The following is a 22,849-nucleotide window of genomic DNA, read 5'->3' on the forward strand; positions in this document are numbered from 1 at the left end:
AAGCTAGTGATCTAAGCTTGCCTTCTGAAAACACTTTTTTTTTGTTAAACCGAACCACCTGTCGTGAAGGAGGAGACTGACTGATTGCGAAGAAATACCTTGTTTGTGACCAGGCACTAAATTTTACGTTCATTCATGAAAATTATGAATTTTTTTTGGTAGTCGACAAAGTTTATTAGGAGTTGTATAACGCCCTTCGAGTGAGAAGGTTCAAAACTTTATTGTATTTCGACAATCACTGCAGACTTTTTCAAAGGAAAAAAAGCTACCTTTAATCACTAGCGGAGGTTTCAACATTAATATGCTTGGGACTTGCCTGTAAGGCGGGAACTTTGACAATTGATAAGGGTTTACGGATGTAAGGCTGTCGTTAAGGAACCAACACGAGTTACTCGCACATCTTCCACTTTGCTTGACATGTTTAGAACCACCTTGCATGGAACTAATATAAAGGTCGGAACAATGTGCAGACGTATAATTGATTACATTGGCATATATATGTCTAGAGAAGTGCACTAAGCCCAAAAATAAACGTGCACCGCAATATCTTCAGCACTTAGCAGAAACAGCCAAGGACATGTTTAAATTCTCGTGTGTTGATTGGAGAGGGCTGAGTCGGGCTGGTTGGTTCGTGTTGAATGGTACGGCAAAACAGCGCTGACGGACGGGACGGAAGAAGATGAGACAGACACATGCGCTTCTTCCGTCCCGTCCATCAGCGCATGTGCCTGTCTCATCTTCTTCCGTCCTGTCCGTCAGCGCTGTTTTGCCGTACCATTCAACATGAACCAACCAACCCGACTCAGCCCTCTCCTTGAAAACTACTGATAAATTTTTAGCTATGGGAGACCTCGATGCATTAAACAGGTTTAAAATAATTGCAACAAACTGATAAAGGAAATTAGATTTGCGAGTAATTATTACTTTTGTAATTTTTCCAGGCTTCAACAAGATAAACAGACGAAAATTGAAAAAAAAAACTAAATGCACTTCTAAATCGCCGCACAAATGTAACCATTGTTACGAAGATTAAGCGCAAAAAAGTAATAATCTCGGGGGCATGTTACTCGGGCGAGTTCAATAAATATTTCGTCGATCTTAAACAACATTTTCCTACTCTTGGGGCACTAACCTATATTAGAGCAATAAATCAGAAATCCTTTCTATTTATCCCTGTAATAAAGTCTGAAGTTCTCAAAATAGTCTGAAAAAGTCTGAATGATAGTAAAGCAGTGATGCAGTGACATAAAAATTCAACCTGTGAAATATGTAATCGAAATAATTCACCTTGCCTGGCATACATATTTAACCTGAGCTTATTGTCGGGAATGTTTCCGAAACGATTGCAACTTGCCAAAGTAAGAATGATGTGCAAATATTGTTAACGAACGACATTGAGAACTACATAAATTTGTAAACACCTTCTATTTTCTGTAAAGGATTAGAAAAAGTCATTCTCGTCAGAATAGTTTATGAGGGCTGAAGGTCCCAAAGCGTCTCAGGCTATGAGGGACACCGTAGTGAAGGGCTCCGGAAATTTCAACCCCCTGGGTGTCTTTAACGTGCACTGACAGAATAAATAACTTCAGCAATGAAGACAACGTACTAATTATGTCACCATTCGGCTTCCATAAACACCAGTGAACAGAACAAGCTATACTGAAGCAGCATTCATTTGGAATGCTTCTGAACAAAAACAACTGGCTTTGGGTGTCTGTAGTTTTACGATATCACTCGACTTTCTAAACCAATCTATTTTACTTAAAGTAGAAGGATATAGAATACGCTGGAATGTACTAACGCGGTTAAAATGTTATTGAAATAATTGACAGCAATATATTTGCTTTAATGGGTTCTCTTCAGATGTAAACAGCGATAACACTATGAGTACCTCAGGGAAGTATCTTTGGTCTCTTTTATTTAGTGTTGACTTGAATCACACTGTAGATATCGAACCGAACAACTCATTAGCACGTATACAAGAGTGGGCAATGGCTAGTGCATTAAAATTGAATACGTCTAAGACAAAGGCCATATCTCTTGATCTTAAAAATCACTTTCTATTAATGCACGTTTGTTAGGTAACTCAAGAATAGAAATACTCTGCGTTTTCAAGAGCAAAGGTGTAGTTTAAATGAAAACCTGGCGTGGGATGGTCACTTAGGAGATGTTTCCGAGATTGGAAATGTCGTAGGATTTAAATTAACAGATGGGTGTTGCCAGTAAAGGCAAAAATTATTCTTTTCAATATATTATTTGGCTCCCACATTATATATGCTCATTTATTTTGAGGGAATGCTGCTGACACTAATTTAAGATAAGTCCTAACAGTGTGGAAAAAATGTTGCGACGCTTTTAAAACGATCCACCACCACCAAAAACCAAACGATCCGTTCCACTCCTGTATATTTACCCTATATGCCTCAAATTTTCATCGATACATCTGGCGTTGCTAAACTTATTGATGCCCTAAAACATCATTCATCGCCCGGTTTTGACTGCATTCATGCTAAATGTTTACAAATACAGTTTGCTTCCAGCTCCTTAATACTAACAAAGATTTTTCAGCAGACTCTCAATAATTCCATTCTGCCAACACAATGGAAAGTCGGGAAAGTGGCTCCATTATTCAAATCAGGAAATCGAGCCTCCCCTACAAATTATCGCCCCATCTCGCTTACTAGTACTTCTTGCAAACTATTAGAACACGTCATCTTCACTAACCTTGTGAACTTTCTCGAGTCTAATTCCTTTTTTGCACCCGCACAGCATGGCTTTCGGAAGTCATTTTCTTGCGAAACCCAACTTGCCAGCTTCACTATCAAACTTCACCATATTTTAGATCGCGCATCAGAAGCTGACTGCATTTTCCTTGATTATTCTAAAGCATTCGACAAGGTATGTCAGCGCTTATTATTTTTAAAGCTAACCCAACTGAATGTCGAATACAGCGTTCTGAAATGGATTGAATACTTCTTAACCGATCGCAGTTCGTTTCCGCTAATAATTTTAACTCACCTTTCAGCGATGTTTACTCGGGCGTGCCACAAGGCTCAGTGCTCGGACCCCTTTTATTTCTTATTTACATCAACGACCTGCGTTCCATTGCATCATCTAACATTATTTTGTTTGCTGACGACTGTGTTGTTTTTCCGCAAAATAGAATCCCCTGATGATGCTAACCTTCTTCAGCGTGATCTCTCTAACATTTCTCTTTGGTGTAATGAATGGCTTATGGAACTTAACACTAATCAGTGCAAAATTATGCGAACATCAAGAAGTGCCAATGCTCCGCCTGTGTACTACCTAAATAGCGTTCCCTTAGAAGCGGTTACTTCATATAAATACCTGGGTGTTCATATTTCTCCTGACCTTAACTGGAAGCGCCATATTGAGTACATTGCTAACAAAGCTAACCGCATGTTGGGCTACGTGCGCCGTAACTTTTACATCCCTTAGAAGCGGTTACTTCATATAAATACCTGGGTGTTCATATTTCTGCTGACCTTAACTGGACGCGCCATATTGAGTACATTGCTAACAAAGCTAACCGTATGTTGGGCTACGTGCGCCGTAACTTTTACATCCCTTAGAAGCGGTTACTTCATATAAATACCTGGGTGTTCATATTTCTGCTGACCTTAACTGGACGCGCCATATTGAGTACATTGCTAACAAAGCTAACCGCATGTTGGGCTACGTGCGCCGTAACTTTTACAAAACTCGTTCTTCCTTGAAATTATTGCTTTATAAAACACTAGTATGCCCTAATCTGGAATACGCCGCCGCCATATGGGATCCCCATCATGAAAAACTGATAACTTTGCTTGAGAAAAGTTCAAAATAACGCTGCTCGTTTTATCCTGTCCAACTTTAACCGTACCGCAAGTGTAACAAGCATGAAAGCTAATCTTTCTTTGCCTCTTTTAGCATCCCGCCGGCACACAATTCGTTTGAGCCGCTTTCATAAACTATACCATCATCCCATGCTACATGATGCCCTCATTTCGTCCCCCCAGATACGTGTCAAACCACATTGATCATCCTCGCAAAGTTGGCATTATAATGTGCAACACTGGAACTGCATTTCAGTCTTTCTTGCCTCGTACATCACCCGAATGGAACCGCCTTCCCGCAGATATCGTCGACATAAGTGATAACCAGCATTTTCGTTCTGCACTAGCTAACATTGTATAACAGGAATATGATGCTACTTTGTTTTGTATCCTGTATAGCATCTGTTTATGTATTTTCTTGTTTTTGTAACCACTCCCCTCTTTAATGCCTTTGGCCTTGAGGGTTCAATAAATGCAATGAAATGAAATGAAAGACATCACCCATCTTTGCATCTGTATCAAAAATTAGGGGATTATAAAAATTACTCAGATGTATCCATACCGCCTGTACATAACTTATGAAAAAGATACGAAAGGAAAACTTCCTTTCTTCCTTAGCTTCTCTGTCACAGAAAACACCTTCGCAGGTTACACGGAGCTCGGAAATTTGAAACATAGAGAGATGCACAATGAACTATGAACAGCAAATGATTAAAATAAAACTGCCAGAATTATTGAAACTGCAGCTGAAGACCCCGACCCCTAAACACCGTCCCATTTTGCGGAATAATGTTTTATACTACTACTTGTTATGAATACGCCATACACCCCGAAAAAGCATCAAAGCAGGAGAAGAAATTGTTTTTCGAGCCTAATGTATTTCCTTGCATATCATTTAGTTCCGTCCTATAACACACACCTATTGACGTTCAATCTGTTGCCTTTAGCGATTTGCCCGGGCGTTTTTGTGCGCAATTTTCTTGTCTAAACGTGCATTTGTAGTCTTGCCTAAGTTTTTCACTAGAGACATGTGAATGAATGAATGAATGAATGAATGAATGAATAAATGAATGTTTATTTCGCGTTTTGCCTTACAGAGAGCCTGGGTGACGAAATAAAAGCGATTCGCAATAATCGCTTGGCGATCTTCGTCACCCGAAAAAGTCGGCGGTGGCAGCAGCGGCAGTTCATGCGGCATACAAAAACAATTCACATTTTAAACAAAACAGATTGTGCTGTGATGCGGGTAGCGGGGTAGATGTATTAAACAATGACAAGGGAAGAAAAAATAATAACGGTAAACATATGTATTTCAGTAGTGACGGGCTCCGGAAATTTCGACCACCAGGGTTCTTAACCTGCACTGACATCGCACAGTACATTGGCCTCTAGAATTTTTCCTCCATCGAAATTCGACCGCCGCGGCCGTGATTGAACCCGCGTCTTTCAGGTCAGCAGCCGAGCGCTATAACCACTGAGCCACCGCACTGGCTTCTTTGTTGAAGTACTTTTGTATTTTATGCAGGGGCGGGAACTAGTCAAGCTGTGCAGATTTTTTCCCCTAACTTCCCCGATAAGGTTGATGGAAGTCGAGGCTATGAGTAGTATTACTATTATTATCGCACGGTGTACCGAGAAGCTCAGTTCCGAGCCTTTCTCTTCTTGAAAGAATGCAGAAACAACAGGCCACGCCTTTCACTGCTAGCTTTTGGTGCAGTACCCCACTCCCATCATTTCAATGTAGCTTGTACTTTAGCCATCTTGTTGTCCTAGGCGCGCGTCCTGAATCCTCGATGCACTTTTAGTCACGTAAATAACAATCACCTGGCTTTCTCTTATATTACAGACACTGAACACATACATTCCTTCACCGCCATACTGAAGCCCCATAAATATGTGCTTCGTCGTTAACACAAGGTCGTTTTTGTATAAACCATGCCAAAAGTCCGTTTATTTTCTGATCACGATCAGCCAAGCCAAGTACACTGCAAGGAGATAGACTCTTTGACTGATATGAAGCTGTCATGTGGTTGAAGAATTAGCTTGCGCCTCATTCGGCAAACAGTTTTCTACTTTGTTCGGCGGAATTACCTAGGCGACTCTCATCACACAATATGCAAAACAGAGTATTTTTTTCAAGTGTTTGCGCACGCAAGGAGCTACGGGACTGCTGCACTAGGGAAAGTTCTGAAGTCTTAAAGAGGCTCTGCGACGTAGATAAAGAATGAGGTCTTTATTTTTTGTATGCAGAGTAAGGGACATTGTGTGTCATGAACGCCCAGTCAGATCGCCGAAATCATAATATTTATTCTTCTCCAGAAATTCTTGTTTCCAGCCCATAGTGTCGCAACGCAGCGACCATTTTCGGCACCAGAAATGAGATGGCATCTCGATTGGGCGCTGCCTTTCTGATTTTCTGGGCGTGCAGTTTGCATATTTTTCCTTTATACTCGCGAAATGGATCCAACATATTATGTCTTGAGTACTGAAAGCTTGTCGCATGCCACAAACACTGGAAAGAAACAGTGAAAGCGAACGAAAACTAACAAGAATAATGCTAGGGGCGACACTGTTCATTCCGCTTCAAACCTTCGTCTGGGCCAGCGCTGTTCAAAAAATGTTTGTTCAAACCACGTTGTTCAAACCGCACCAAGAAGGCATAAAAAAAAGCCAGCGGACACAGCATGCCCAAAAAACGGAAAGAGAAAGGCCGGACAGGAGAAGGGAGGCGAGTTTGGGGAGGGAGGGGGGGAGGTCTGCCGACAGCCTTCCAGTCCGACCAAAAACGAAATATCTCGGAGCTTTCTTTGTTGTTAGTCACCCCGGCTCTGTCTACTGCACCATGTAGACAGGGGGAAGACGCCATCAAAATTCGCGGTTGTTGACAGCCCCGACAAGAAACAACTGCATGTACGCTTCCTCTGCGTGTGCACTAGGCGCGCTTCTTATTTGTAGCGCCCAATCTGAGTACTGGGTGAGTGAAATGGGCAAGTGAAACGCGTTTTGGTCTGATCTTTTCACTTTCGATTTTCAAAGTGGAAAAACTTTCTTTGCATGCTCCGATTTCGATGCTCCAATTTCAATAATTCTTTTTGCGCTGGTATGTGGAGCGCATGATGAATCTATTTGATGATATTAATCGGTACTTAGGAAATCATCGTGGCCGCCCTTTGAGGATTTCCGCGGACGAGTCTTTTGTTTCTGGAATAGAAAGCGTGGAATGTAAGTGGTGTCATAAATTAAAAAAGCTTTTGAGTTACAGCTTTAATCAAGGCGACAGACCTAGAAGCAGAGGAAAGCGGGCAGAGATGAAGTGCAGACTGAAATTTCTGATTTTATGTGCTGATTACGTCGACTGAAAGCATGGGAAAAGAAGTAAGATGTTGGCATAGTGACGGCTACCGACAATAGTGATAGCTATAGCGTTTCCTTTCTCTTATGACAAAAATCGTCACGGCCATCTAATTGCCTCCATTCATTAATTTTTCTTCGGTCGCGAAAGGCTTCTGCTTGAAATTTTCAATTCCAATTTCAATTTCAATTTATTTTCCCATGTACACATGGTGAGGACCGAGGGAAAAAGCCAGAAATTCTGGCTTGACGTGCCCCTCGGCCGCTACACTGCAGGGCAGCAGGTAACATATAAATGTTTCACACAAGTAGCGTCCGAAAATGCAAACAATAGTTATCAAAAATGGTTTTGCGTATTATTAGAAAAAACGACACGGAATGAAGTGTACAGGAAAAATGGTAACAAAAAAAGGAAACAGAAAAATACACGTCATCGAAGAACAGGAATTCGGTTATTCAAATCAGGTCAACACTATACGGAAACGAAAGAAATAAAGAAGCAGTGAAGAGATAAAGAAGCAATGAATCTAAAAAGTAGCACATACATCGTGTATAACTTGGCGGCATGCTCGTGAAAGATCAACTTGTGCAGTTTGAAACTTCTTTAAAAGACGGGGTAACGTGTTTGCTAGGCTATGTGTACCATATATTTTGAGGCATGTTGGAATATGCCACAGTTCGCTGTGTCTGCTAGGATAAACTTGTACATTAAATGAAAGGTGTGCCGTGTCACGCAAGTAATTCATATTTTGTTTTATGTCCTTCTTATATCTTTCAGCTAGCCTAACATTATACATTTCATATACTTTTATGGCATTGAACTGGTTGAATAAATCGCATGTGTTTATATCAGAACCGACGTTAAGTACTGCACGCAGAGCCTTCTTCTGTAAAACATAAATCTTATTTTTATTGGTACCTGTAGTTGTTCCGCAAACTAAGTGCGCATAGTTCACATGGGACAAAGAGAGCAAATTATATAGCAGAAGTTTAACTTTGCATGGAAGTGAGTGACGATGCCGGTTAATGATACCTGTGACACGAGAAAGCTTACTGATGACAGCGTTAACATGATTGTCCCAGCTTAGCTGGTTGTTGAAATGAACCTCTAATCTTAATATTGTCTACAAAATAATCTAGCGTTACCTCTTTTTCCTTCCAGACTGCAGCCAATGCCCCTCAGGTTGACGACAAATCCGCCACAGCGTCTTGGGAAGTTGAAAATATTCCCTACAATCTAACAATGCTGCAGAGGTAAGACCTGATTTTTTCCACAGAAACAATAACTCATAACTCACCAAAGGTTTGTTGTGACTGCAACAATGGATTTTCTATGCTTCTATATAGATTGTTTATGCTTCTGTATAGATTTTCTATAGATTTTCTTCTAATTTGGATTTGGTGGGGTCCGTACTTCTGCTAAGGTGCTTATATAAAGTTACCTATAATTAGATTTTGATTGATTGCTGTTCGCTGAGTCATTGTACATAAAACACAGCAGGGCTGATTGCTTGAACAGAATTTTCGGCACACTTTTCATTAAAGTTTTTACGCGCCGCAGTATGCTAGGGAATACGTATATAATCAGTATTTGTAAGCACTATCATAGAACGTTATTCTTAATGCGAAAATGGTGAAGGCTGGCACGCTCTGCTTGTTGCAGGAAAAACAGTCGTAGTAGTGGCATGTGCAGACGTCAAAGAGAGACACCTTACGATATTTACTTACTCTGCTACGCACGATGATATACAGGACAACTTTGCACTACGGCAATGCGCGGAACGTTAAAATAGAAATAACTCGATATCACAATGGCTGCTTTTGTTTTTGTTTACTAATTATTAGTGGTTAATAGCGATTTCTGGGACGGTGTTTTATTTAATATAGGCATTAAAGAGCTATGGAAAACTGTTATAGATCACAGTAGTAGCGAGAACGACAATACTTTGCCTGCGTTGAAGCTCAGTCCTGTCTTGCTTTTTTCAGGCTCATTTTGAAGCTGCTGCTCCCGAGGGCACGCAGAGCTGTCGCTGCGCGAGAAACATCAAAGGTAAGACCAGCAGCACTGTTCCAGCGATAATTATGCGGACAATGAGTGACCTAGCGGTGGTTCCAGGTACTATGTAGGGTTCACCGTCCTATAGCAGCTTGCGGGCTACAATTGACGCTGTAGCCGAATGCTGACGATCACTTTTTACAAACTGTATGAAGTTCTTAACCGTGCACTCATTCCTGAGCACACATGGCCGTATTTCGTGTTTCACCAGCGCAGAAATGGTCAATGGTGCCGCGAATTGACGGCTGAGCAGTCAAACACAATAGCCATTGAGCCATCAGGGCGGGACCTGTTAATGCCAGTTTGCATCAAACAACACAGCTTGCGTAGCCACATTTGTGATTATTGTCACGCCAGTGACACATTGCCTAACGGAAGGGCAGGCGCCTTACCGTGTTCCAAATCCTTATACGCCTTACTGTAGAGCATACACTCACCTTTCATTGGAAAGAGGCAAGACGGGGAAAAGGTTACGCAATGAAGAGAGGGCGCAAGAAAGTATCATTAAGTGCTCTTTTCTCGCATACTTTGCGCACTTTAAATAGCATTTTATAGGAGCGCTGGCGAGAAATTGATATTCAGTAAAAAGCAGTTGTCAGTTGGTTCCTGTTACTGGATTCGCGTCACATATTTCAGTGTTTTGGTTTCAACGGCACGGGCAACAATGGCACGAGGCGACTTGGTGGTAGTAGTGGGGGCAGCAAGGCTTTCGTGACAAGCGTTGGCTTCTCAGCAAGCGCTTCCTTAGGGAGAAGGGTGTACGGTGGAACCGCGAATGCCACAATCTAATCAAAGTCCCGGCAGCTTTGCAATAATATTATTACCGTAAAAAGCTCTTTCGGCGGATTTTTAAGAACGTGTGGTCCTACATGATGAGTGTGGTCAAAGATTTATCGTTTTCCTCATATTCAGGAGCTCTCAAGAAGATGGACATGAGTGTGAGCATGTTTTGCGCTGGAGGTCAGCAAAGGCAAGCGTACTCACGTGCATTCCTAAAGGCGCTAGAGCACCTTTAAATGCCTAAGCAACACTTCAACAAACGTAGACTTCAGCACACACCGAAGCTTAAAGCGGAATTTGCATTTTCTCTGTGTTTCGGAAATGTCATGAGTTTCTCTCTTCCCAACGCACACAGCGAAGTACGAAACGTTGAAGAGAATATTTAAGTGGTATTTTGTGATCTAAATTATGTACTCAGCGTTTTAACGAAATCTGAGACAATATGCGCTCCGGGTCGCTTGAGGGTATCGCCGGCAGTTAGCTATGCTAAGACACTGACGCATGTAAACATGGAAAAAAAATTTGCTGGCGGTTTAACATTGCTAAGCACAAAATATTGCGCGAAAGCACAGTGCCACGTGCCTGAAAGCGCGATTGGGGTGTCTACTCAACCAGGGAGCAAGTTCTGCGCATGCTAAAAATTTTTCATTGTCAATGCCAGTTTAACCAATGAACGGTGGTGGCCTATACTGCAGTGCTGCGTTTCTGCAGCAGTATTGTCAGCGCCAACGGGTATTCGTCAAGTGCCTTGTTTCTGCCGAAATGTTGTTCACGCCAATGCATGCAGCGGACATCTCTCTGTAACGACCACCGCATAGCTCAAAACGCCAATATTAGTTTGGTAGTAGTATCAGTTAATGAACACGACGTGCAATGCACAGTGCGAGAGTGTGGAAGTTGGAACACTAGGCGGGGTCGGGTGCAGCGGCAGCATAGTGCTGTACTTTAGGACGATACGTAGTGGTGATTTTTTTTTTGTGCTAAGTTGGGAATGGCGACTCAATTGCATTCATTTTGTTTTTTAGTTAATGAGAGGGAGCGGGTGTTAACGTCCCAAAGCGGCTCAGGCTTGAGGGACGCCGTAGTGAAGGGCTCCGGAAATTTCGACCACCTGGGATTCCTTAACGTACACTGACATCGCGCAGTGCACGGGCCTCTAGAATTTCGCTTCCATCGAATTTCTGCCACCGCGGCCGGGAACGCTCCAAACGTGTTGAGATAGAGTGGGTTTCTTTGTACGAATAGAGCGGTACCGATGCAGTATTCATGCGGCAGCAACTGGGGGGGGGGGGGGGGGGGGGGGCAGTGGGAAATGTTTAAGACTGCAAATCAAACAAAACGTTATTGAAAGAGCTATCGTTATAAAACACCACAAAAAACTGAGTGAGGCACAATTAAAGTCAATGCTCGATAGGTTACTGGAACAGGAGTGGAAAGCTCCAGTGAAAGATGTGAAAAAATAACACAAAATCTTGAAGCGATACCCGAAGATCGATATCGGGGTGCTCTTGTGCGTGCGAGAGCGGAATTCGCAACAGTGAAGCGCCCGCAAAACGCGCTTGGGAATGGGAAGGGCGCAGGCTCGGCGAAACCATGTTGCTGAAATAGAATAAGGCGATCGAACTAAGTCCGGCGATGACAGTACCGCGCATACCTTTCTGTTTATGCCACCAAGCGCTCTTCGCGTGACGGAATATATACTTAGATAGGTTTAAGAAAGCATTTTTGGTGGTGGTGTGACGTTCAGACGGTGAGATTAGATAGCGAGATTAGAACGGGAAATTGGTCAAGTTGAACTGGAGCGAGCCATAAATAATTTTAACCCTGGCAACTCGCCATGGTCTCACGGTCTAAGTGCTGCGTTCATAAAAGTTTCAAGACGGACTTAGCACCACTGCTAACAGCAATGTTCAGACATTATCATCATCAGCCTGAATACGCCCACTGCAGGGCAAAGGCACCTCTAATGTCCCTCCAATTAGCTCTGTTTTTTTGCCAGCTTCGGCCACCGTACCACAGCAGACTTCTTAATCTCGTCCGCCCACCTAACTTTCAGCCGCACCGTTCTACGGTTGCCTTCTCTTGGAATCTGGTCTGTTGCCCTTAAAGACCATCGGTTATCTTGCCTTTGCACTGCATGTCCTGCCCAAGCCCATTTCTTCTTCTTGATTTCGACTAGGACGTCAAGGTTTCTAAGATGACTAGCATGCCAATGTCAATATTGAATGACGCTTATCAAATAAATGCCCTGCCTGTATTGAAGGCGTCATCACATACCGTTCTCATACCCAAAGACCAACTAATCTGAAAAACTGAGACAGGTATCATCCTTCAGACCGATTGCAGTGACTAATGCGGATTAGATCTATATGAAAGTTCTCGCATCCAGGATATGGACTGAGATTCACAAGATAGTGGGGACACGCCAAACATGCGATATAAAGGGACGATCTATTTATTGCCCATATTTACAAGGCATGATGTATTCTGGAGTGTGCGTACGCCACACGTGCGCGTGTTGTGGTCCTCCAGATTGATCTCGAGAAAGCCTTCGACTGCGTTGCACATGAACTGATGTGAACTCTTGACTATATCAACGTCGGTTCGGCTCTCTGCGTTTGCAACGTTAGTTGTAAATAAGCAGTTGGCGCCCCCCTAACAGTGTGCAGCGTTCGGTACGGCAGAGCTGCCCCTCTTTCCTCGCCTGCTTTGCATCTACTTAGCAACGCTGTGCTTGAACATGTTACAAGGTTGTTTAATTCATGGAATTCGTGTGCAAGCGTCAAAGGTGAAGCTGCTCGTATACGAAGACGATGTCGCGAAGTTTTTCGTGGATATGGAGAGTGTGAGTGTTACACCTGACGTGGCAAAGAGATTCAGTTAAGCCACGAGGAGTTTAGTAAGCCGGGGAAAGTGTCTGGGGTGACGGCACGGAAGCCTTCGATCCCGGATACTGAAGCGAATATTTCACGGGTAACAACACCGGTAACATATCTTGCCGCACCCTCAGAGTTTGATAGTGATTCCGATCTTTTTTGCGCGAACAGGCAAACGAAACACATGACACAAATGGAAATCTGCATATCTGTGCCTTTGTGCCACAGCAACTGCATGTAGCCCTTTCCTGATAAGCAAGATATGGTATATACTGCAAGTACTGCATTGCTTCCATTGGCAGGTGCTGATGATGCATCGCATTTTTGCCGTTTTTGTTTGGCGATTGAATTGGGAGAGGTGTAGTTGGACAAATCGGCTGAGGAGAATGAAAAGTGTAGGAGTTGGGCTGGAACACTTGCTTTCGCGAAAGAATGGGAGTAGGTTTTTGTTTCTGAGGGACATTAAAAATCAATTTCTCTGTACCCGGGGCCAGGTGAGGCTTGGAAACTGCCAGATTTTATAATAGGCATCCAGGTGAAAACAGGACGCACTTGTTTTTTTAGAGAAATAGTTACCACTATCAGATTTTTAACCATACGGTTTTCAAAAGGTTTATCGAGCAATGTTTGAGAGCATTGCATAGGAATTTATGTGACACTTCTCCCGGAGCCCATGTGCAGGGCTGTGTACTCTGAATGCCCAGAGTGTATTGTATTAGATAGAGCTGAAAGAATGCATGTACTGGCTAGTATGAAACATTATTTTTTAATCTTCACTCGGCCACTTTTAAGCATGATGTCACTTCAAGGTGCAAAATGTTTTTTTTACGATCGAAGTTGAACTATTAAAAATGTGCAAACAGCTGGAAACGATATTTTTATTTTTATTTATTTATTTATTGATACTGCGATCTTTTACAAGACCTTCGCAGGGTGGGCACACAATACATAAATTCTGGAAACAACAAAAACGACCTCAGGAACAAGCAAACAATACAAGAACAATTGATCAACAATTTAAGATCAAGAACACAATTTCAAAAAGTACAAACGAAACAAAGAAATGTAGCGGTAGGACATTATAAAAAAGTTAAAGGTGGCTTTCAAACCTTTTTAGTGAAGTTTGGGTTACTGCATCATTAGTTAGATTATTCCAGTCTGTAATCGTTCTGGGGAAAAAGGAGTACTTAAAGGTGTTAATTCGTGCGTTTAATGGTGTTACTGTAAAATCATGGAGTTGTCTTGTGTTGTACCCTGAGGAGAACGATATAATATTGGATGTGTCAATATTGTACTGACCTTTGATTAACTGAAATAAAAATTTTAGACGACAGATGCGATTTCTGTGAGAGACTGGAAGCAAACCACTTTGATTATGAAGTGCAGTGATAGATGTGCGATTATATGAATTGTAAATAAACCGTGCTGCTTTCTTTCGGACTCTGTCTAATTTAGCAATGTTAGATTTAGTGAAAGGATCCCAGATTATGACGGCATATTCTAACATAGGGCGAATGATAGTGTTATACGAAAGTGAACGTACACTGGGGGGGCCGAGCTTCAGAGCACGTCGGAGGAAAAATAGTTTGCGTAGGGTATTAGCTGTAACGTTGTCAACGTGCTCTGTCCAGGAGAGGTTATTGCAGATCCGCAGACCTAGGTATTTGTAAGTATTCACTTGAGAGAGAACTTTGTTTTTAGCAGTATAGTTAAACAAAAGAGGCTTCTTTTTCTGGGTTATACGCATGAACACTGTTTTATCATAATTAACGCACATTTGCCATTTGCGATAGATCACATTTGCGATAGATCAAGCTTTTGTTCACTGCTGGGAGGGTGTTTATTTTTTGGATATCCTACAAAGAACTTTAAATAAAGATTGGCCGGTGAGCTCGCATAGGATGTAAGTTTTGCCAGCTGATAGCCAGGGCCGTATACCTCTAGATCTTATCATACTTATGGACCTTAACAGCATATGGCATTCACGAATAGCTGGGTATCACTGCGACCCAGACGCGCCGCCTGCGCGCATGTACTTTCGGGAGAGCGTGTTCAAGGTCACTGAACTGATTAATGCACAAGCAAGTGTTCCTCAGTGGCTATAAACGACGGAACCTTTGTCACAGCTCAAAGAATTCAATGCCTTTGTTTTTTGGCGTCTTTTGCGATATTTGTTGTGTTTTGTATTGCTTTGTGCTTTGTCGTTGTTTTTCGAAACACGGGAGTAAAAAAATAGCATCGCGCTTTCGTACAATTGCCAGCGAAGCTGATGTGTTCGCGCCTTGGGTTCGAATTGTAGTCGCGGCCATATTTACTGTTTATTGATTTATAATTTGCCCAAGGTCCCCTCAAAGTCGAATACACAAACCGGTGAGCCGGTTTGACCTCATGGGGTACTACTTTCGCACTAAAAATGCAGCAGTTAATTCCGCATGCGCTTAGTGTGTTTCCAGTGCACTTCCCCGTGCTTACACTAGGTGTTGCTGCGCTACATCACCCCACTTCTGTGCCTCGCAGTCTGCCGTGGTGCGCGTGATCCACCAGTTCCGGCTCCTGTTCCACCAGCTCTCCATGCGCATGGTGCGCGAGGGCAGGCTGCCCGACGCCGAGCTGCTCTTTTTCCTCACGTTCGAGGAGATTGGACACCTGCTGAGGACAAGATCACCCGAACTGGTGCTCAAGTAAGAGTTCTGTTATTCCTTGAAAGAAGGCAATCACTGGCATTGCTATCGCTGAGGCCCGTCGCACGCTATTCGGTGCCGTGAAATGATCTTAGCTTAAATTCAAAGCGCAGTCATTCGAATAATCGTCCCGAAACTGCAACACAGCCGACGCGAAGAAAACCCTCCGCCAGAAATAGCCACCTCCTGAGCCGAGTTTTGTGGACAAAAAGTGTCCAGCTGAAGAAAGAAAATGTCTTTCCCGCAGCTACTCTCTGGGACTGGAGTAGCACGAGGCGCTTTTGTGTAGCTTCTCTCTGAGCTGTCTTCGACCGCCTTCTCTCTACTACATGCGGCCGTGTATTGCTCCTGTTACCGATTAGTCGAACACGTCGGCTGTGCATTAAATATAGGGTTGCAATTAAAACTGTAAACACGCTTGCAGGTTTCCTATTAATGTTGCCTTAAGAGCCTTGTGTAGCACCGCTGCAGCTAAGCATACTGACACTCTCAATGATCATGAAGCACGTAGGACAATAAAGGAAATGAAGAGGTGACTAATTTCAGTGATAATGAAAGCCCCTTGCAGTTTGTGCCCGTGCGGGTAGGAACGACACCACTTGATGTGCACAGCTGCTCAAGAGCCACTCGTGGGTCGTCATGGATTCGAAGGGGAAAGATTTTAAATAGAAGCTTCTGTGGTTCTCGAAAAGTTGAGATGACGGCGTCATACTTGAAGACCTCCAAGTGTTTGGGAAGGTTAAATTAAAATCCAGAGAAAGGTGGCAGATCGCGGCCATGACATCGCTTAGCCAGAATGTTATACTGTCACTCACTGATGAGGTCGACGTTAGCGTACTTCTTTTCTCGAGCGTCGTCCATTTCTTCGTTCTTTATTCGTTAATCTCTCTGAGTTCTGCTCATTCATTAGGATCCTCGTATGTGACGTGATGATTTGTGGCTCGTCGGTCACACACACAGCGGAAGAGTGTGTGGCGAAAAGCGCCGACAAGCAATGGAACGGCATGCGCCCTTTCGAATGACGCCACGGAAGAAACTGATGCGACTGTTGAACAGTGGTACTGAAGACGCCATTCTTAGACCTCACACTACAGTTTGTTGATCTTCCAGCTGCCGCTTTGACCGAGTCATACAGTGTCAGTGTATCGCCTCTGGATAGAAAACGCGGTCCAGCCGTTTAGAATAAGGGAATAGTGGAATACAGCGTGAAGCGGCCTCCGCCTTAGGTACAGGAATTAGCAGCCGGTGAGGGACCTCCTGCTGTCCCAAGAGACTATGAAGATGTAACCACTACGGGTATTTCAATAGCCCGGCCACTACTGGACAAAAACGTGGCTAGAGTGAAATGCATATTGATGAAGCAAATCCAGAACAATGCAAGCGCGCCGCTGTTCACTTACCAATCGCAGTGTGCACTGCGAGCGTCTGCATGGCTAGCTTTCCTTGACAAGGACCGTCATGTGGCGGCAAAATCAATCCTGGAGGTGATGTCCAACGGTACCGCTGTTACCGGTACAATCGAGATGCACATAATCATAGCGCCGTTGTTTAGCACTGCTTGCGGTAGTCACGATTTCGACTCCTAAAAGAGTTCAACACTCTCCTGACGCCTTTGGCAACGGTTGGTCAGCTATAGGCTGCCACATGCACAGGGCAAACGATATGACTAGCCGATGATGAGTCACTCCAGTCAGTACTGCATGCCAGTGTTGAAAAGCTTTGAAGCGTAGTCTCACTCGTGTCTCGCTGCAAATTCTCTAGATAATGTTTCTGTGGACACCCTTCAGTTTTTTTCGAAAAAAATTACTACGTCCTAATTTGAAACAGGACTTAAAAAGACTTTCAATTTGTGCAGCGCTAAAGACCGATCACATTGCAAAATGTGAACTGTGAAATGGTGTAGTAGGCGGCACGATTTGAAATGGTGCAGAGGCGGCCCATTTGAAGGGCGCCTGAAATAGTGCAGAGAAGGGCTGCGCGCGCGGGCGCGCGCAGGCACTTACACACATACGCATGAGGGGCTGGTACGCATGCGCAGACGGCGTATGGTAAACTGTTATGCGCCTATGCTAGCATAGTACATCGCCTGCATTCTAAAAGACTGAGATGTCTAGCAAAGTGTCTTAGAAACATTTAACACTTAATACTCTTGCATCACAGCGCTTCCAATGCGATTTGAACCGACTCGAGTACCCTGAGGTGTTTCCCGACGCTTTTGCACATGCAGCTAACACCGCAATGACTTCCGCTTCTCTTCTAGAGCCTATATCCGCTACCAGTCACTAACGGATAGCTACATCGAATACGCTAGTTTTGATGCGTGAAAGCACATGTGGTGTACCCAACCCCAAGCATTTATAATCGATTTCTTCCTCATCATGAAATGCGTCGTTCGGCGCTTCAAAATACTCGCCGCCAGTGTTGCAGCTGCGCCACGGAGACGAAGTGAAGAGATGGCAAGGCTCGATATTGCCTGCAAAACACATTGACGTCGCCCCGTATCAAGGTTAGAAGGGGGCCAAACAGCTGAGCATGTCTTAAAGGACGAATGAATAAAAGAGGGCGAATGTGGTCGCCGGAGAGCAACGTAACAGCGAGGGAGGCTGTGTGCGCTGGCCGGCGAGAAATACAGAGCTGGCCGAACTTGGCGGCACGTAAAGCACCAAACGGGGCAAGGAACGATGAGCGCACTATTAAGCTGGAAGATGAACAGCGGGTGATGGCCAATTCTCTTCCAGCCGCAAAAGATCTAGGGAGACCAAGTGCGTTAACAGGTTTGAGGAACAAAAGCGGGGAAATTGAAACTGGACCAGTATCCTGCCAAGGAACCTCGAAGATGCTTAGTGATACTGCAGCTACCACTGTCTATAAGCACAATTTAGAAAGATGTTACGCCTTTGCTGCAATGAATTTTATGCTTACATAACTTTTTGCAATAGAGTACAGATTTGGAGGAGTTGGTACATCTTTGAAGGAATGTGACCAGCGGAAAGAGAACAAGCCCAGGCGGAGATGTAGGACGACAGGAGCGTAGTTCAGAATGGAGATGTAGGACGACAGGAGCGTAGTTCAGGAGCGTCGTCTTGTGTGTCTCTACAGTATCTGCGTCTTATCGCTGGTTTTTCCTTCCACATACCTTTCTACGAGGAGATTTTACGCTTGCTCATCTATCCATAACAAGATATAATGCACATATTTAATTATCAGCGCTTGTGTCAGGAGTTTGCTCGGCGAGGTTTAAGGTAGACCCGCATATGTAAAAAAAAAGTCATAAAAACAGTTCACTCTTGGTAACTGTCTCTTATGTGTGAAAAAATATCCTCCTGTGCATAATTAACGATTAGACTCTTCACGTTGCAATCGCATGGTCGCGAGTGCCTGTTGTCATATTCCGGTACATTTATAATGGAGTGGGCGCTTTTTTATGCGTTTCTTGCTTCAAACGCTAGATTACAGCAGAAGTGGCCACTTTTTCTGATTGTTGGTGTATTGTTCCAGGGCACAGCGGCGCAAGGGGATTCACGCAAAAGCTGACAAAGATACCTACCCGTGTATCTCCGTTGGAATTCCGAAGCCGGTATGTGCCAGCTTCGCTTCCCGTATAAAGAGCTTCCTGTGCTTTTAAGAAAAAAAACGTAAAAAAGGACCACTATCAAAGGCTATTTGAGGGTGGCTGCTAGACGACCGTACTGCGCGCGTGCTCTATTAGTTAGCTAACACGGAAAATGTGTTCCCTTTTCTCTCTCACTGCTACTGAAATTAAGGATGCAAATACGCGCTGACGGGTCTCTATCATTGTGGCATTATTACTGTGCCTTCGCTGCATTTGCAGGCAACATAAATATTCAATTTCAATTCGAGAGCATTACAGGCTCATTGTCAACAAAGCGCAGTGCCGGCGCTGGCCAGCAGCAGTGGTTCCAAAAATCCTTGATGACGTCACCGTGGTATCAACGGAAAATGTAATTTCTTCCAAAGGTGCGGGGAATTGAAGCCAGAACTTTCAGACAGCGAGGCGAGCACCCAATCCGTAGGCTAAACAACTGCTTTGCTTCTTCGCGAACAAAGGCGAACGTAGTATATGAGTTTCCTTAGAACTGCATGCTAATAAGCACGTGTGCCATTAGAAAGAGGAAAAAATATAAGAATAAAATTGGCGAATAAAAAATAAATAAAAAAGAAAAGACAACAATCAATGCTTTCGCTTTCAAGGCGCAAAAGCAATCCCAAGGTGTCATTTATAATTTATGTTCATAATCTATGTAATATATATCTATAATTTAAGTATAACTTAGCTTTTCTATTTTATCGAACCGTTTTTCTCGCTCTCTTTTGCGTGTTACGCGTGGGACGTACGCGAAAAGAAGGAGCTTCTCTTTGCCCGTCTGCTAGGCTCTCGGCTTAGAGAAGCAGTGTTGTTAAATAAAAATAATGAATAATAATGAGTGTCCTCCTTAATTTTTAGGACCGTATACCAAAGTATGTCAGCTCCTTTTTGCTTTGCATGCTCTTGGGGAATGAGTGTGTGATAACGAAGTCGAGGAGTTAGTGGTGGTGTAGTTCCTGCGGCCAAGCGGGATGTCACGAAAAACTCTTCGGTGAGACATCCGCTACCTCCAGGTGCCCAACTTTCGTCGGCTTCAGCGCTGGGTAAACCCACAGCAAGGGGGAGGGGGGGGGGGTATCGGCCTCAGTATTGCAGGATTTGCAGATTCAACACACGGGACGCAGATATAATTATCGAAATTGGGGCCACTTTTCAGTTAGGGCAGCAGTGAGGGCAATACCTACGCGGAACGTCCCGAAGCACAATCATCTAGATATAATTACTAATATTAACATCACACGTTTCGCTTTGTCGAACAATTTATTGTTGCCAAAAGTACGGACTAATTACGGAAAGCAAACTACATCGTTCTTTGCCATCTCTACTTGGAATAATTTGCTCCCTTCACTGAAAACCCAAATGTCATTGTACAAATTCAAAAAAATGTTAAAACACCACTTGTTTGAATCCTTAGATGTTTAATAACGTTTTTGTGTTTGCAATCACTATGTAACATTCATTTGCTGTACACTTCTTTCCTTTTTGCCTCTTTATTTGCCGTCCTTTTTTTTTACCTCGGATTGTTGTGCATGCGCCGGTTTATGTATTCTGTTCATGTAGGCATAGGAAGCCCTATTTGCAGTCTCGATCGACTTTTGGGCCTCCTGATGTATATACCCCATAACCATGTACCGTAAATATGAAATAAACTTGATTTGATTTGATTTGATCTCCAGTACGTCGGATAAGACCGCGAGGGAGGAATGGAGCACACGGAGGAATGCGAGCATACATGTGGTGCCTTTTTCATTAATTTAACTAACCTTCTCTTTCAACCATTATTACGTACGCTCTTCTTGCTCCGAGACAAATAAATCGCTCAAAATAAAGCACGCGATAAAGTTCGGACGCATGATCCACGCCTTAGTTCTGCAAAAGAACCATGCAGTACCAAAAGCTAGCATTTTCTGCCGATCATGTTTCTGGGCAGCTAAGTAGCAATGTGTTCCTGGAGCAAAACTTACAAAACAGTCTACAAAGTTTAGTGGCAGCAAAAGAGGCTTTCCGGACAAATGGCATATATAAATGGTACAGAAGTAAATGTAATTCCGAGTAAATAGCCAGCGCAGGGACGATAATAATGAGTGTACGAACTGTTGCTTCGGAACAAAATGAAGCCAGATGGTAAAGAGACGAAATAACGGTGCAGTTAAAGAAATACGCGAAATGCCTATAGAGCTTCATCAAGTCAGAACTAACGTAGCGGTCACGCTTTGTGAGAAGTCTTACCACTGAGCCGTATGTTAATGTAAGCTTTTTAGTATAGTAAGGTGACGCTCTGGTTTGCGAAAAATCAGCGTACGTAATCTTTTTGCAATGAGCCGGGCCATCCCAGTGTATACAGTTGTAACAAGCGACGGACGTTATAGTCTTAGGCGATCACTTAGGTGCCAGCACACCTAATCCGGGGTCCTAATATTTCCAGGTGTTGGGTTTATAATAGCATCATGGCAAACCAACGTTATTCAGGTCAAATTGTATTCTATAAAAAGGGCAGTTATGTAACGGTGCCGGGAGAAAATGAGAACAGTATAAGCACGAATAGTATCTGCGCAGATGCAAAGCGCATGCACGAGCTAACATGAACACTCCTAATTTTAAGGAGTGTTACGTTGTAATGCGAAGAACAGCAAGCATGTAAATAATAAACAGGATATATTATTTTCTGATTTGATTTATTGGGGTTTTAATGTAACAATGCGACTCAGGCTATGAGGGACGCCGTAGTGAATTCCTACGGAAATTTCGACCACCTTGGGTTCTTTAACGTGCACTGACATCGCACAGTACACAGGCTTCTAGAATTTCGCCTCCATTGAAATTCAGCCGCCGCGGCCGGGATCCAACCCGCGTTTTTCGGGCCAGCAGCCGAGCGCCGTAAGCACTGAGCCACCGCGGCGGGCAAAATATATATCATTTTCATTTATTTGGCTGTGGCATCATACTGCTCATGACACCCTGCTGTCTCATGTCCTTGCAGATTGAAAGACTGAGAAGGCCCATTGAAGGATACTTCGAAATCAAAGGCAAGTGCATTTTTCCTCACTTTATAATTGTTAAAGGATTTTAGGCGTTGCACAACTTCCATTCATGCTACACTTGTTGATTACTTTATTATACAAAACAGCGTAAAGTATAACAGGGAAGTGTGAACACTTGTCGAGCACTGCTAAAAATGGACTGAAATATTCCAACTGTGGGGACGTTTTGATACTTCGATAGACAAATAACATACATTTCTTGTTCGAATTTTATTCCTTCCGGAAACACGCTTTCAGAAGGAACTGTTTCTTCTACTCTACGTAAAAGCCATTAATATTCTTTTTGCAGTCACTGTTACTTATTCGCCAGTCACCTCAAGACACCACACTGACAAACTGATTCAGATAGACGACTCTTTGTACAGATCAAAATATTGACCATCATGGTGTCTAGTCGAAAATTGAACGCCCTGGAGGAAAGATTTCAAAGCAACAGGGGCATACAAAGGGTTTAATACAATTTTTCCTTCATGGACTCGGATTTTTCACTTCTTTTCGTGAAACATTCTACCCCCGTCGCCTCTTACAACCAGTGTTCTTCAGACCCTGTTCTATTTGTGCTGTATCTTTTAAAACATGCTATGATTTTTTAATTTGTTTCAACTTCAAGAGATGCTCAGT

The 22,849-nt window shown here is 43.3% G+C and overlaps 1 protein-coding gene across 1 annotated transcript in view; it reads left to right on the forward strand.

The window, feature by feature from the left end:
- LOC149361145 (uncharacterized) overlaps nucleotides 1-22,849 on the forward strand; it is a 157,956-nt gene that overhangs the window by 114,065 nt on the left and 21,042 nt on the right. Inside the window, exons 32-36 of the mRNA XM_089572591.1 lie at nucleotides 8,350-8,441; nucleotides 9,174-9,237; nucleotides 15,417-15,580; nucleotides 19,079-19,157; nucleotides 22,168-22,213. Coding sequence (XP_089428717.1) covers nucleotides 8,350-8,441; nucleotides 9,174-9,237; nucleotides 15,417-15,580; nucleotides 19,079-19,157; nucleotides 22,168-22,213 — 445 coding nt within the window. The remainder of the gene's footprint in view (nucleotides 1-8,349; nucleotides 8,442-9,173; nucleotides 9,238-15,416; nucleotides 15,581-19,078; nucleotides 19,158-22,167; nucleotides 22,214-22,849) is intronic.

Source organism: Amblyomma mixtum, chromosome 2 (assembly GCF_055824585.1).
Source record: "Amblyomma mixtum isolate Tamu chromosome 2, ASM5582458v1, whole genome shotgun sequence".
Taxonomy (NCBI): domain Eukaryota; kingdom Metazoa; phylum Arthropoda; class Arachnida; order Ixodida; family Ixodidae; genus Amblyomma; species Amblyomma mixtum.